Genomic DNA, 16,985 nt, shown 5'->3' on the forward strand with positions numbered 1-16,985 from the left:
AGGGTGCATGCATGTAAACATTGGGTCACTTACAGTACACACTGCAGTACACACTCTTACCACACACTCTTACCTTCTCCCCCGGGCCCCCCTCCTGCATGGGCCCCATAGCAACTGCCTACTCTGCCTCTATGGTAGCTACGTCACTGTTCACCCCCACCACAGATGGGTTAGACATGGGGAACCATGATGTTTCGAGTCTTTGTGCTGCCATGGGGAAAGAGAAAATGCAGAGCTAGAGTGACTCATTGACCCAGATGATGTAGCAGAAAAGGCAATTATAAGGCAAGTATTGCATTTAAGAATTATTCCATTTGTTCTGATCCATATTTATTTTTTTCCATACAGGGGGATTAGTACTGGTTTGTCTTGTACCACACTGGACATAACGCAATGGGCATCAGGCCTAAAGAAAAAGGAGGAATTAGCTGCTCCTTCTTATATATCTAAAATAACTGGATTAGGGTATGTTCACATGGCACTGAAATGCTGCAGATTCTGTTGCAGTTGCAGATTCTGACTTTCTTATGTAAGTTAAAAGGTTATTTGAGGGTGCGTTCACACCTACAGGATCCGCAGCAGATTTGATGGTGCAGATTTGATGCTGTGTTCAGTTATTTAAATGAAATCTGCTGCGGATCCGCAGCAGAAAATACGCTGCAGATCCGGTAAGTGTGAACGTACCCTAAAAGGGTACTCTAGTAGAAAAAAGTGTCAAAGTTTTACAAAATTGTAATTTACTTCTATTTAAAAAAAAACTCAGCTTCCAGTACTTATCAACTGCTGTATGTCCTGCAGCACGTGGTGTATTCTTTCCAGTCTGACACAGTGCTCTCTGCTGCCACCTCTGTCCATGTCAGGAACTGTCCAGAGCAGGAGAGGTTTTCTATGGGGATTTGCTACTGCTCTGGACAGTTCCTGACATGGACAGAGGTGGCAGCAGAGAGCTTTGTGTCAGACTGGAGAGAATTCTCCACTTTCCTTTTGTGTACAACTGGATGACGGCTAAATATGACGGTACTTCTTTTGCCCATTTGCCATCAGGGAGGATCTCATATGGGGACCCCATATACTACAGATTATCAGCCAGTCCTGTCGAAGTTTACAGGCCTGGTTGAGTTTTGTTTGTTGTGTATAGACACCTTGAGGTCCTAGAGTTTATAGAATGATCTTAAATCAAATCTAATAAGAAAGAGTCTCGCATCAGCATAATCTGCAGCAGGTGTACAATTTCCCTATAGCACCCCTACAGGAGAAATGGAGCATTACATGGTGTTTATTGAAATTAATAGGTTGTCTATGTAACGCATGGATGTGTTGGTTCCTGTAGTATTTGGGAGCTATAGTTGATAGCTGACAGTCATGTACCGATTGCCCCCAATTAACTCACAGTTCCCCCCCAAAACTTCCTTTGTTTTAATGGGGTCTGTCAGGTTCCCTTTTGGTGTCCATAGCTTTCACTGGAAGAATAGTGCCGCATGCCGAGTCTGAAAAATGACAAAATCTGTGATGGATGAGATGTGAACAGCGTCTTAAAAAGACGTCTCTTTAAAACCGAGGACTTCACAGTGGGCTGGAGCAGACTAATAACACGTCTGATGGAATCACCAGTTTCCCTGGATACAACACACAAAACAAATGTTCCCCATATGTGGATGTCCTCCCCCTGTCTACTTATAATAGGGCTCCGTGGATAATTTAATCTCTGCTGCATTTCCTATGATGCCTTTGCTTTCCTGTTTTCCTGGGATGATTCGCCATTTGCTATACTTAACCCTTCCTACATGTTTACTCCATCATTTACCTTATTTCTAAAAACGAGTTTAACTTCTTTACAACAGCCACAAAGTGAGGATGTCCTGGGGACAGATTCTGATGCCCAGGTGGTTGCAGAAGGGGGGTAACTACTGTACTGTCAGCTGATAGATGCTCATAGATGGACTACTATAAAATCATACAAAGGTCTCCCGGTCTGCCCTAAGCATCTGACTATGTATTATAGAACATCATAGAATAAAAAAAATAATAGCAGTGCAGGATTTGACATTTTCCCAGTTATCTTCCTAAACCTATAAAAATTTAATCTTCACCTATGGTGGTTGAAAAAAACCTACAAACCGTCCCACAAAAAACAAGCCATCATCTGTAGGAATAGGGGGGAGTAGTAATATAAAAAAAAACCTCTAAAATACCTAAATATGGGTACAATATGAATTGGCACTTAAAGGAGTTATCCAGGATTGGCAAACCATAGCTGCTTTCTTCCAAAAACAGCACCACCCCAGTCGTTTGTTTTTTTGTGGTCTTGTAGTTCAGTTCCATTGGAGTGAGGGGAGTTGTGTTGCCACAGACAATTTTGAAAATAATTTCTAACAAAATTTCATTGTATATAGTAGGAAGTGGACCTCATTGAATCGGCTATCATTACTGAGACCCACTGCAATCCCAAGATACAGCTAGTGCCCTCCACTCTCCAGCCAGCTGAATGTGCAACTTATTCCCTTAAAGGGGTTAAATCTTTTTCTTTCAAATCATCTGGTTTTAGAAAGTTACATAAATTTGTAATTTACATCTGTTGAAAAATCTCAAGATTTCCCATACTTATCAGGTGCTGCTTGTCCTGCAGGAAGTGTTGTGTTCTTTCTAGTCTGACACAGTGCTCTCTGCTGCCACCTCTGTCCATGTCAGGAACTGTCCAGAGCAGTAGAGGTGTTCTATGGGGATTTGCTGCTGCTCTGGACAGAGGTGTCAGCAGAGAGCACTGTGTCAGACTAGAAAGAACACAACACTTCCTGCAGGACATACAGCAGCTAATAAGTATGGGTAAACTTGAGATTTTTCAACCAGTTGATTATGAAGAAAATATTTTCTCCAGAGTACCCCTTAAGTAAACTGCGAAGGATTCATATTTGAGTGACAGCACTGCCTCCGGCTTATGATCAGCATGAGACCTTGTGTGATCAGTAACTTTTCACATGTCTGAACAAAGACAATAAACGGCTTACTGAATGCATTAAAATGGGTTGTCCAGGGAAAGGACATTTTTCTTAAAAAAAATAATGGACACTTATCTGCCTAACTCCTCAGTGATGCCATTCCAATGGCTCCCTGTTGCTGACCCCTGCTCCGAAAAAAAGTCAACATGTGAGAAATGCCTGCAAGAAGTTTCCAGGGAGTGATAAGCAGCGGGGAGCTGTGCCCCTGATGAAACAGCAAAGGCAAGATGACTGGGAAGGCAAGTATTCCATATATTTAAAGGGGTTGGCCACTTTATAGTACAATTGTTCAGTGTACAGTATTAGCAAGTGTACTCACTGTATATACTGACAGCAGCTCCCTGTGTACCTCACAGAGCTGAAATCAAACTCCCCTCATCCAGGCTGTGCTTTCCTGCTCTGTGGTCAGTCTGTCCATAAGATGGCCGACATGGAGGAGCATGTGACCATGCTCCACCCCGTGTCCATCACTGAGCCTGTATTTGCCTATGGCGGACACTGGGGGGGGGGGGGGCGGTGCATGGTCACATGCTCCTCCATGTCAGCCATCTTATGGACAGCCTCACCACAAAGCAGAACAGCACAGCCTGGCCTCTGGCTGTATATTAGTTTATCAGGCAGCCCTTGGCTGCATCTATCTTCTTCAGGCTGCGGGAATCCAATTCCAAAAGTTCAGGCTCCAGCAAACCAGAACTTACTGTAAGTTCACTTGTCTCTACCTAGTAATATTTTTCTTTTCCCAGACAATCCCTTTAAGGGGAATTCCAATATATTTGGCTCTTCAGTGTTTTTTTTAAATGTATATAATGATGACAAATTCTTCTCTAAAAAAAAAACAATGTAAATCTATGTATTTAGCTCCCAAATAACAGAGCGATGTAAGAGCTAGCCCAGGTAAAACATAGCTATTAGGTCACATGACTGACAACAGAAAGCTTGTTGTCTGTTTCCAAGGGCAACCAGCAAATTTTTTCCTAAGGAATCAAGAAAACAACATAAAATACCTCGAAATCAGTGGAAAGCCAGAAAAGCATTTCTATATCCGCTCTCCATCTTATTAAGAGTTGAACTTTCGAACATTGCTAAAAATGGGAATTATATTCAGCCTACTGAGACTACACTTTAAAGTGGCTTTCCTAGGGATAATCTCAACGCATAGGAAAGGAATTAAGAAACACGCTTACAAGCCAATAATAATTCTCATATCACAGACGTTTTATTGTAAGAAATAAAAGTTTTATTTCAAACCTCCCGAGCAATTATGCAAATGCCGCCTAATGATTGTTTTACATGGCAGGAGTAATTATAGAGGAATCAGCATCTAATACAGTGCAGGAAAAACATCAACTCATTGTAGAAGCCATGTTGTTATATAGCCGCTTGTACTGATTTGGCTTCCTAACCTTTCTTGTTATTACTTAAAGGGGTTCCCCATTCTCCAAATTGCAGGGGCATCCCAGCAGTCACCCCCCACACACACCCACCCAATCATACACACAATAATTAAATAAAAGAGTTATACAATTAGTATGGTGCCCCCTGCTGTTTTTTCGATTCCCCCATTGAATGACCACCTAACGTATCCAGCATCAGTGGTCACACATGCTCAGTAGTGTTGTGGTATTGCAGCTCACTTCTATTGAAGTGAACTGAGCTGAATTGTAATACCACACGAAACCTGAGAACATGGGCAGCGCTGTTTAGCATGAAAGTAGCTGCTCTTTTTCTAAGCCTGGAGAATCCCTTTAAGCCTAAAATGTGCTAAGGTTTAAGCAAATAACTAATTAGTTCTAATAAATCCTTTCACCCATATTATATAGCAATCAATCATTTTGCAGATTGGAGTCTACTTTCAATGCGATGGATTCTTCCTTAAAGGGGAAGTCCACTGTCAGACAGACAGAGGTGGGAGGAAGTGATTGAACATAACACCATGCACCTACCTCCCTGACTAAAGCACAGGGGTCCGCTGTCCCCCGCTCCAGTTCCCAGTCCCCTGGCCGCTTCCTGGACTGAGCAGGGACCTGGGTCGTGACATGTCAGCACCGCTCAGCCAATCAGCAGCCGTATCAAGGTCCTGCATCGGCTGCTGACTGGCTGAGCAGGGCTGACACATCACAACCCGGGTCCCCGCTCCAAGAAGGGAGACCGGGAACTGGAGCGGGGGACAGCCACCCCTGTGCTGAAGCCAGGGAGGTAGGTTCATGGTGTTATGTTCAGCCACCTCCTCCCCACCTCTGTCTGTCTGACACCAGACTTCCCCTTTAAATGCAATCTTCCCCTTTAAGTGCAATCTCTGGCTAAAATATAATACTGGCCCTGTAAATCACGAAAACAGAATTACAGAATACTTCCAATAGGCCAATTCTCCACTATTCTAGTCATGAATTGATATAGTTTGATGTCTTACTAATGGGATGTGTGAAATATCTATATACCATATAATGAGACATAAGCACATTATACAGGCATCAAGCTTAAACCTATTGGTCCACACTCCACAATGACTAGAAGACTCTCCACAGAAGACATGCTGAAGGCGTTGTGGAGAAATTCTATCATTCTCCTATTAGTGCAATGATTTCCTATAGCTGTGTACAGAATACTGCAGCAATAACATAAAGCTGCTGTGTCAGCACAAAGATATATAGAGACTGAATAAATGCAACATATACTGGGAAGAGCTACGACCCTGACCGAGGACATTGAGACCGGCCATCTATCCTTGTGTCCATCTACCCTAGGGAATGGATTATGTACCACTACACATCCTATTGGCACGATTAGTAACGCCCACATGTCAATGTATTCATATATTTCCAGGAGGAATGGCACAATGCACTAATATATTGTTACTACTATCGATACCGAGTGCTTTAAAACAATATGATACCAGGATGCCAGCGAAAACATTTTTTTTCTTTCAAATCAACTTGTGTCAGAAATTTATACAAATGTGTTATTTACTTCTATTTAAAAAATCCCAAGTTTTCCAGTACTTATCAGCTGCTGTATGTCCTGCGGGAAGTGTTGTATTCTCTCCAGTCTGACAGAGTGCTCTCTGCTGCCACCTCTGTCCATGTCAGGAACTGTCCAGAGCAGGTTTTCTGTGGGGATTTGCTGCTGCTCTGGACAGTTCCTGACATGGACAGAGGTGGCAGCAGAGATCACTGTGTCAGACTGGAGAGAATACACCACTTCACGCAGGACATACAGCAGCTGATAAGTACTGGAAGACGAGATTAAACCAAATTCATGTCAGAAACGGTCCAGAGCAGTAGCAAATCCCCATAGAAAACCTCTCCTGCTCTGGACAGTTCCTGACATGGACAGAGGTGGCAGCAGAGAGCACTGTGTCAGACTGGAAAGAATACACCACTTCTTAGTATTAGAATACATGATATTTTTAAATAGAAGTAATTTACAAATGTGTACAACTTTCTGACACCAGATGATTTGAAAGAAAAAAAATATATGGAGTTCCCCTTTAAACTGTGCAATAGCGCAGCTTAACATTAAAGGGGTTGGCCACTTTATAGTAAAATAGGTCAGTACAAAGTATTAGTAAGTGTGCTCACTGTATATACTGACAGCAGCTCCCTGTGTACCTCATAAAGCTAAAATCAGACTCCCCTTCACCAGGCTGAGCCGCCCTGCTCTGTTTTGTTTCAGTCCACAAAATGGCCGACACGGAGGAGCATGTGACCAGGCCCTGTCCACTGTGTTCTCCATAGACATATACAGGCTCAGTGGTGGACACTGGGGGGCGGGGCCTGGTCACATGCTTCTCCATGTCAGCCATGTTATGGACAAAAACACCACAGAGCAGGGCAGTACAGCCTGGAGGAGGGGAGTCTGATATTAGCTCTATGAGGCACACAGGGAGCTGCTGTCAGTAAGTAATGTGAGTACACTTACTAATACTGTACACTGAGCAATTTTACTATAAAGTGGCCAACCCCTTTAAAGGGAACCTGTCACCCCCCGTGCTGGGGTGACAGGCTCCTGACCCCCCGTTAGAGCCCCCTATACTGACCTAATCCCGCCGGGTCCCGCTTCTGGAGGTGGTCGGGTGATGAAGATCTCAGCCGCTGCAGCCTGGAGCGCGCGCTGAGAGATGAGTCCAACGCTCATAGAGAATGACGGAGCGCTGGACTCTCCTGTCATTCTCTATGGGCGGGATTAGGTCAGTATAGGGGGCTCTAATGGGGGGTCGGGAGCCTGTCACCCCGGCACGGGGGGTGACAGGTTCCCTTTAAGTACACTTCAGAAAACATGGAGGACGGCAAGCTGAGAGCTTGCCGTGTTCTCTGCTGTGTGCCTTCCCTCTCACCCGCCCCTTACATCACCTGCTTGGTGCATCTCCGCCACTCACTTTAAATAGCCAGCAAAGTGTGATCACCAGTGCCTGCTATTTAATTGATTATATGCCATTGTTCCAACTAAGCCCAAAACTGAGCCTGCTCCATACACAGCGGGGGTGGGCTACTATGTCTAGCAGACCCTCGCTGCTAGTGACTGTCACCAGCAATCCCGCGGGTGGCAGTTTTTAAGGGGGTTATCCAGCGAAAATCCTTTTCTTTCAAATCAACTGGTATCAGAAAGTTATGTAGATTTATAATTTACTTCTGTTCAAAAATCTCTATTCTTCCCATACTTATTATCTGCTCTATGTCCTGCAGGAAATGGTGTTTTCTTGTCAGTCTGACACAGTGCTCTCTGCTAACATCTCTGGCCAGGACAGGAACTTTGTTTCGGTTTTCTATGAATCCCCATAGAAAACCTCTCCTGATCAGGACAGTTCCTGTCTTGGCCATAGATGTCAGCGAAGAGCACTGTGTCAGACTGAAAAGAAAAAAACATTTCCTGCATGACATACAGCAGCTGATAAGTATGAGAAGACTTGAGATTTTTTAATAGAAGTAAATTACAAATCTATATAACTTTCTGACACCAATTGATTTGTAAGAAAAAGATTTTTGCTGGACAACCCCTTTAAACCATTTAAATGACAAGATTTTAAGCAATCACAGCATTGAAATGGATGAATGACAAGTGCTGCACCTGTCAGGTGTCCGATCAGCACCCCCGCAATGTGACTGCAGGGTGCTGATGGGTCACTTAACAAGCCGGAGGTCTAGCTTAGGCAGACTCTATAAGCAGAGCACTGATCTATGCAATGCTATAGCATTACATACTGTAGATCAGAAATAGCGGTCTGACAATTACTTATGAAAGGTCCCTAGAGGGGTTTAAAGGGGAACTATTATCAAGTTAGATTAATCTAACCTCCTAATGGCTCCCTACTGCTCCCGGGTTGCTCAGGATGAAGGTATGTCTCTTACCTTCATCCTCTGTCCCTTTCCTGTGTAGAGTGTAGTGTAATCCTGTGGCCGGTAAGGCAGTTTGGAGCCATGGGGACAGGGCAACCACCTCCAGAGCAGCTATCCGGCCCGCCCACTGGGCAGCCCACTTTACTGATAATCATTAGAAGGGGGTGGGTTTTCTGGGGACGGATTGGCACTCTGGGGGTGGTATACTATAAACTACACAGAACGGTGCTAAGGATAAAGGTAAGAGACATACCTTCATCCTCATCTTATATTTATCTAACCTGCTGACAGTTCCCCTTTAAAAAGTGAAAAATATGTTTTTAAAAATAAAAAAAACTCCCACAGTAAAAGTTTTAATCACCCCCTTTCCCCTTTTTGAAATTAAGAAAATGTAAAAAAACAAGCATCATCACATGCATAATTAGGCAAACTATTACATTAGAGCATCCCCAATCTCAGGCTCAGTTCACACAATGTATGACAATGTATGACACGGCGGTGTCACAGAACAGCTGCTGTCTGTAGAGTTCATCCCGGCTGGTACTGCCGTGTATGAATTTCATTTCTTTCAAATTGGAATGCGGGCGCTTCCATGTGTGCCCGCATTCCACTTACCCATAGCAGACAATGTAGAGTAGCGCCGGAGCCGCACTTTACATTGTCTGCTCTGTCAGTCTTGTGTGGCCCAATTCAATGAATAGCGGACGCACAAAACTGACATGTTAGTTTCCTGTGCGGCCGTATGGAATCCCGGCCAGAGTGTATACACTTTGGCCGGGATTCCATAGAAAACACTGCCATGTATTTTTTCAATAAATAGCGTCCGGTGTTGAAAAAATAAGTTGTGAGAACCCGGCCTCACGCGGTAAACGGCATATACACAAAAAAATTCCAAATTCCAAAAAAATTAAAAAGTGATCCAGGCATACTAGGAGTTGTAGTTTTGCAATGGCTGAAGAGCCTCAGGACCACAGCAACCCCTGTGCTACAATACTGACAAAATTGCACATTGGATTTTTTTTTTGTTTTGTTTTGCTTTTTTAACATGTAACCTAATCACCGGCTGCTCCCGCCCAGTGTTTTGTGGAAACAGATTTTTACTCCCTTTTGCCCTCTCCGGTCAAGTGACGGTAAATGCCTGTTCTATCTCCTTGATCTGATGAAGGGAACTAATCCCCGAAATAAATCAATGAGGCGAAACCTAATGTGAATTATCCTGAGCGTCTGTACATTGCTTTCCCTTCACAATCCGACGGTGTCAATAAGACGCTGGGTAATCCTTATCCTGTCTGCCACTCTCTCGGCCTTAGGTGCCAGCCACTGATTGACATCTAACGTTTTTGCTTTCTTAAAGAGTTCTTCAGGATTAGAAAAAAATAGTAAAATGGCCACACCCAAACTGAGGACAGGAGTGGTGCTGTTTCTTGAAGAAGGAGTTCATGTTTTCCTAAGCCTGGATAACCCCTTTAAGGAAAGGGGTTTGTCTCCCATCTACAACAATACACACCTCAGGCCCTCTTTATCAAAGGGATGAAAAGTTTCTTATAAACCAATGGTAGATAAGTAGATGGGAACCTTAATCTTCACAAAGAGGTTCTGCAGAAGCTGAAGTGTATATTATACAGATATAGGCTGCATGGTGGTTTGGCATTGTTACCATAACAGCATAATTCAGCAGAGGACACATTATCCTATATACCCTGCCGTACCTCCGATCAGGAAGAGAAGGTACAGTCTCATGTTACATTACTCTCCTGTATTGTCCCCGGAGACATTGTGTGTTTATTTGCTCTCCATGCAGCATCAGTAAACCGGGCTGAGATGCAGGAGCAGATCCATAGAGAGCCACGTGTGGGATCTTTGCAGGCATGGTGCTTTAGATCAATACCCTAACCTGTGGATATCCAGGTTGTTGTAAAATTACAAACCCTTAATCCCCTGAAGTAAGGGAGCACTGCACCAGATCAATGGTGGTGAACCTCCACCTGTTGCAAAACTACAATTCCCATCATGCCTGGACAGCCGAAGTCTGGCTGGCGGCCTGGAGGTTCAGCATCAATGCACTAGATCAGGGGTAGGAAACCTTGGCTCTCCAGCTGTTCAAATACTACAACTCCCATCATGCCTGGACAGCCATGATGGGAGTTGTAGTTTTTGCAACAAGGTTTTTCAAGGATATTCAAGGTTCCCTACTAGAGATAAGCGAACCTGAAGCATGCTGGAGTCCATCCGAACCCGAACGTTCGGCATTCGATTAGTAGTGGCTGCTGAAGTTGGATAAAGCCCTAAGGTTGTTTGGAAAACATGGATACAGCCAATGACTATATCCATGTTTCCACATAGCCTTAGGGCTTTATCCAAGTTCAGCAGCCACCGCTAATCAAATGCCGATCGCTCGGGTTCGGATGGACTCCAGCATGCTCCAGGTTCCCTCATCTCTACTTCCCATCTAACGCTCTGACTTACATAGTGAGGCCGAGGAGCTGTCCGTTCAGCACCACATCTCCAGGAAAGTGCACATAGTATCACAGCACTCACACCTATCACTACTACTCCCAGTATGCTGCTGGCTGTTACTGCATGCTGGGGGGAGTTGTAGTTCTGCAACAAGTCTACAAGTCAGAGATCACAAGATATGTTATGTAAACTGAAAATACTTCTCTCAGGGGCGACAGCGGTGGGGGATATCAGGGCCTGGACTAAGGAGGGCAACAACACGCCACTTTGTCTTAGGTTGGGTTCACACTGCGTTTTTGCTGTCCGCTTAATGGATTCACTTTTAAATGGTAATTTTTAGCATAAGGAATTTTTGTGTACGCTGAAAAAAAACAGATCTGCACACAAATGCATCTGTTTTTTCATCCGTTTTTTGCATTAAACAGATACATTAAACGTACTGCAAAAATACAGTGTGAACTTAGACAAACTTAAAGGGGAACTATCAGCAGGTTAGATGATACTAACCTGCTGATATGTCTCTATTGCACAGGAGACGCAGAGGAAGAGGATATGTATCTTACCTTCATCCTTTGAGCCGTTGCGGGGGAGTTAGTAGTTTGCTCCACAGTCCAGTAAGACTGTTAGGAGAACTGCCCGCCCACATAGCACCGGCCATCCCGCCCCTCACTAGCTACAATCAATGGAGTGGGCCGGATTGGCACTATGTGGGCGGGCAGTGCTCGTAACGGTCTTACTGGACCATGGAGCAAACTACTAACTCCCCCGCAACGGCTCCGAAGAGAAAGGTAAGAGACATACCCTCCTCCTCGGCGTCTCCTGTGCAACACTACAAAAACATGGCTACTTTTCCCCCTCTCTTGTCTTTAGTTCAGGTGCGGTTTGCAATTAACCTCCATTTACTTCAATGGAACTGATTTTGAAACCCCACCCAATCTGGAGACAAGAGAGGGGGGGGAAGTGGCCACGTTTTTGTAGTGCTGGATAACCCCTTTAAGTCAATAAACTGAGCTTGTGCCCCAGGTGACAGAAAGCCAAGCTGCAGCTAACTGCACAGCTCAGATACATTTAGAGGGGTATTTATGAGACACATGGTTGTCACAAAGGGAGAGTCAGAGCATCAGCTACTGCAAACAGCGCCCCCTATAGCAAACACTATGCAACTACAGATTACAAATTGAATACTATATGTAATAATACACTTCCTACTTCTAGGAAAACAAATATAGGAAAGAGATGACTATGGAGGGGTAACCCAATTAAGAAAACTCCTTTAACATGGGTGAATCTGCTTCCATCACTGTGCACACTCTATAACAGTCATACTTTATATATCCTGTATACTGACATGAACTAGCTGTATCCTATATCACTAAGAGGTTATCCCAGCATCCCCTATGAATGTTCAGAAGCCCTATAGAGAGTCAATGGAGCGCCAGGGCCTCGCCATTCATTTTTTCAAGGGGTCGGACCCCCACTCATCAGCTAGTTCCACAGGACAGGTTGTAGCTTTTCATGTTGGGAATACCCCATTAATACAAACTATGTTTGATGCACCTTCTATAGGGTCATCACCCAACTTTTCTAGAAACCTGAATGAATGAACCTGCTAGTTTTATGCAATGGTTGGGAAGCAGGTGATATTAAAGGGGTTGTTCACTCCCCAAAAATTCCCTTTAAATCAACTGGTGCCGGAAAGTGGCAGAGATTTTAATTTACTTCAATTAAAAAATTTCAAATCTTCCAGTACTTATCAGCTGCTGTAGGTCCTGCAGGAAGTTGTATTTTTTTCCAGCCTGGAGAGCAGGAGAGGATTTCTATGGGGATATGCTGCTCTGGACAGTTCCTGACATCATCTGAGATCAGTCAGACTGGAAAGAATACACCACTTCCTGCAGGACATACAGCAGCTGATAAGTACTGGAAGACTTGAGATTTTTTTAATAGAAGTAAATTACAAATCCCTGGCACTTGCTTGGACTAGTTGATTTGAAAGATTTTTTTATTTTTGTGAACTCTCCCTTTAAGAAGTTGGGTAATAACCTCTATGGGAGGTCATAAAGGAAAGACTGAGATTTCTCCTCTTTTCCAATCCATTCCTGGCTTTGGCTTCAAAAATCTGTCATATAAATCTCTCTGTTTAAAGGCACCCTGAGTCATTGGCACTTTTTGGCGGAACAAATTCTTATATCAGGGAATGACTGGGACTTAAAGGGGTACTCCAACCATAGACATTTATAATGTAATCTGTTCCCCAGTTTCACCACCTATAGATCTTGAAACAAAGGTATACAGTTAATAGCTGGAACCAGCTGATATACCATAGATATGGTTGAAGGATTTGACTAAGTTTAGGCTTTGTTCACATAGGAGTGCTGCAGATTTTTCCAAACCACTTTGATAGGAATGTTAAAACAAATCTGCAACATATCCGCCGTGTGTGAACATATCCTAAAAGCAGTGAGATCAAACTGGCAGCCTTTAAAATGTTGCAAAACTACAATTCCCATCATGGCGCATGATGGGAATTGTATTTTTGCAACAGCTGGAGAGGGTGTCTGTATTTTCCAGGGTTTGTAATACATACAACATCCATCTATCTGATATAACAAACTCCGTACACATCTGGCACCGCTTATCTCCTAAGGAACAGACACATGCAAACAAAACCTTGAAGACTTAAAGGTGCAGTGACCCCATTAGATTATGCGGCTGACCCCCATGTTAATACTAATAAAGTTGCATAACTCAAAAAAACCCTAAAAGACACAAGCACCCATAACCGCTTGGCAACTTTTTGCACCATAAAGTCCCATCATGCACCGACAGCCGCCTGATAGGTGGAGTAGTACAAGTCATCTATATATATAATGCAGATAGTTCTCATAGGAGCCAGTAGCAGCCATGCCCTGGCAGCAGTCACATCAGCCAGCCAGTGGGCACTAGGGGATGCCCAGTAAACACACACAGAGCACAGCTAGGAAGCAGCCCCAGCCGCCCTGCACACAGTGTACAGCCCCAGCAGCAGCCGGGCACACAGGGCCACACACGGCCTACAGGGCACGGGGCTGCCCCCTCTGTGGCGGCCGCAGGGGCTCAGAACCCCCCTAATGACTTGATAATGAGCCGATCAGCAGACGGTTATTGGCCTACTTACCATCTATCGCCATGATTCTTCCAGCTCGGAGCGTACCAACTTCTCACGTTAGGGGGGGGGAGTGATAAGGAATGAACCACGCGCCGCTGCCTCTCTCTGCCCGGCTCTAGGAACGCTGAGGGATGTGATTGACTGACTGACTGACTGACTGTCGTGTCTCTCTAGTCTTGTGTCTAGTGGGGTTATAGTCTTGTCAGTAGCAGCTCTCTGTGACTCTATACAAGAGCTGTATATTAGTTACCTTTTATTATGTGTAAAATAACAATGCATATTCACACACCGTATAGTATATATATATAGTATATACACCAACATGTATATACTATATATATATATACTATACCTCTATGCTTCATCAATGGTACCAATCCTTACCTACCAGCCCTTCCCCTATGTCACTATCCTTACCTACCAACCCTTCTCCTATGTCACTGACCTTACCTACCAAACCTTCTCCTATGTCCCTATCCTAATCTACCAAACCTTCTCCTATGTCACTATCCTTACCTACCAAACCTTCTCCTATGTCACTATCCTTACCCACCAACCCATCTCCTATGTCACTATCCTTACCTACCAACCCATCTCCTATGTCACTATCCTTACCTACCAAACCTTCTCCTATGTCACTAACCTTACCTACCAAACCTTCTCCTATGTCACTAACCTTACCTACCAAACCTTCTCCTATGTCACTATCCTTACCTACCAAACCTTCTCCTATGTCACTATCCTTACCTACCGAACCTTCTCCTATATCACTATCCTTACCTACCAAACCTTCTCCTATGTCACTAACCTTACCTACCAACCCTTCTCCTATGTCACTAACCTTACCTACCAACCCTTCTCCTATATCACTATCCTTACCTACCAAACCTTCTCCTATGTCACTATCCTCACCTACCAAACCTTCTCCTATGTCCCTATCCTTACCTACCAAAACTTCTCCTATGTCACTATCCTTACCTACCAAACCTTCCCCTATGTCACTATCCTTACCTACCAAACCTTCTCCTATGTCACTATCCTTACCTACCAAACCTTCTCCTATGTCACTATCCTTACCTACCAAACCTTCTCCTATGTCACTTACAAACATTAAAAAGAACAGGACCCAGAACAGATCCTTGTGGCCATTACTTGTGACCAGTCTCTGCTGGGAATATACACCATTAACAACAAATATCTGATATCTATCCTTCAGCCAACAAGAAACCCACTGAACTAACCAGGGATTAAGACTAATTTTCCAAATTTTGAGAAATCACTGCCATTTTCCCCTTTATGATGCGGACATTTAAGCCATCACTAGTCAGCTGCACATCTCCCTTTGAAAACTGCAATGTGTTTGCGATTTCCATGAGCTTCATAGGCTGTTGATTCAGCCTTGTAAAGTTTCTGCAAATGAGAGTGGATCTGGCCGATCGGTGCTTGTTTGCGGCACTAGTGAAATGCTCACACATAGCAGTTGCGCTGAAGTTTGTTGCGGATTTTTCCAAATAATTTCAACAGGGAAGACACAATCTGCAACAAATCTACAAGAAATCTGTATGTGAACCCACCCTAAAGTGGAATTGGTTTTGCAGCCAGCATAGCATAGTCTGAGGCACTATTGAGTAGAGATGATCGAACAAAGCCGAGGTTTGTACGAACCCGAACCATCGCTGGTTTCCAGGCAGTACTCAGGCTGTCTCCACCTTCCACACGGAACGGGAAGGCAGCGGGAGTCAAATGCCGATGCCGAACCTCGACCCTGTTCGATCATCTCAACTATTGAGGTCAAGTAAATGAACATGTACCAGTGGGAAGTGGCCCGAACATAGTTACTAGCTGACAATGTTCAGCCCCCAGAGTGAACGGGAGCTGAACATTGGAAGAAAGTGGCCATGTTTTTCCAAGCCTGGATAACCCCGTTAAATGGACTTGTTTTCCAATTGTTTTACCACTATTGTCTCCCATACAGCCACCTCGTATTCTAACTAAATAAGGTCCAGCCAAAAGATCACATACTTACAAAAACGTAGAGAAGAAAGGGATAATATCAGCTCACCCTTGATCCAAAAGTTCAGGCACCAGCCACCATGAAGCACGAGACCTTGAGTCGGGCCGACTCCCGATACATATATGGAATACAAATAGTTGCTGTCCGGCTCCAAGTAGTATAAAAATCTTTTCTTTATTGTAGCATATTAAAAACTGTACATGACAGTATCATAAACACCAACGCGTTTCGGAAAAGCTTTCTTAATCATGCCATGATTAAGGAAGCTTTTCCGAAACGCGTTGGCATTTATGATACTCTCATGTACAGTTTTTAATATGCTACAATAAAGAAAAGATTTTTTTACTACTTGGAGCTGGACAGCAATTATTTGTATTCCCTACTTACAAAAACCCCATAGATCTGCAACCCACATCTTGGGCTATTGTAGGCTTCATTTTCTCCAGCCTCTGAATGTGCAGGTGTTTTACTCTTCTCCCCCTAGGCTTCTTGACATATGTAATAATCTGTGCAGGATCTTTCACCTGCAGACCATTGCATTGCTTAGTGTGTGGCCTCTAGGCTATAAGAGCAGGTGTTATGTCCCCCATCTGTTCTTCCTGCCTCTTCACCCCTTGTGGTGCCTAACAATGAGCCGGGTGTCTGGAGTCATCAGCAATATCTAGCTCTATTTACATTTACACCCCAGGCTTTTTTTTCCCTTTACTAACAAGATCTATGAAAAAAAATAAATCCTGCAGGTTTGTAACCTGGTAATTACAATGTGCTAATAAATATACTATACAAGGCCTCTCCTTCTGTGTATTACTAGCTCCTTAGTACCCAACTTCTCTGTGCACCAAACTTCTCCTTCCCCGCACTGCTGTGTCTTGGCCCAGTGGCCTAGGTCAATCTTCCCAATATTATATAGGGCAACTCTGCTATTTTGAGCCGGCTCCATCCCCAGTGTATATCTTTATAATGGCTAACCACTACTTCTTGGCTTACATACTCGGTATATATGGACATAGAGAGAAGGAGCTGCTGCACCCCACACC

The 16,985-nt window shown here is 43.9% G+C and overlaps 1 protein-coding gene across 2 annotated transcripts in view; it reads right to left on the reverse strand.

Annotated features, from left to right (window-relative positions):
• SYT14 (synaptotagmin 14) overlaps positions 1–13,997 on the reverse strand; it is a 107,516-nt gene extending 93,519 nt beyond the window's left edge. Inside the window, exon 1 of one of the 2 annotated variants that reach the window (XM_069954313.1) lies at positions 13,944–13,997. In XM_069954313.1, the coding sequence (XP_069810414.1) occupies positions 13,944–13,956 (13 nt within the window). In that variant the 5' untranslated portion in view covers positions 13,957–13,997. Of the gene's footprint in view, positions 1–11,349; positions 11,423–13,943 lie in introns of those variants that run through there. The other variant, XM_069954314.1, reaches the window with a different exon arrangement.
• Positions 13,998–16,985: the final 2,988 nt, after the last annotated feature.

This window comes from Dendropsophus ebraccatus, chromosome 15 (genome assembly GCF_027789765.1).
Source record: "Dendropsophus ebraccatus isolate aDenEbr1 chromosome 15, aDenEbr1.pat, whole genome shotgun sequence".
NCBI lineage: Eukaryota > Metazoa > Chordata > Amphibia > Anura > Hylidae > Dendropsophus > Dendropsophus ebraccatus.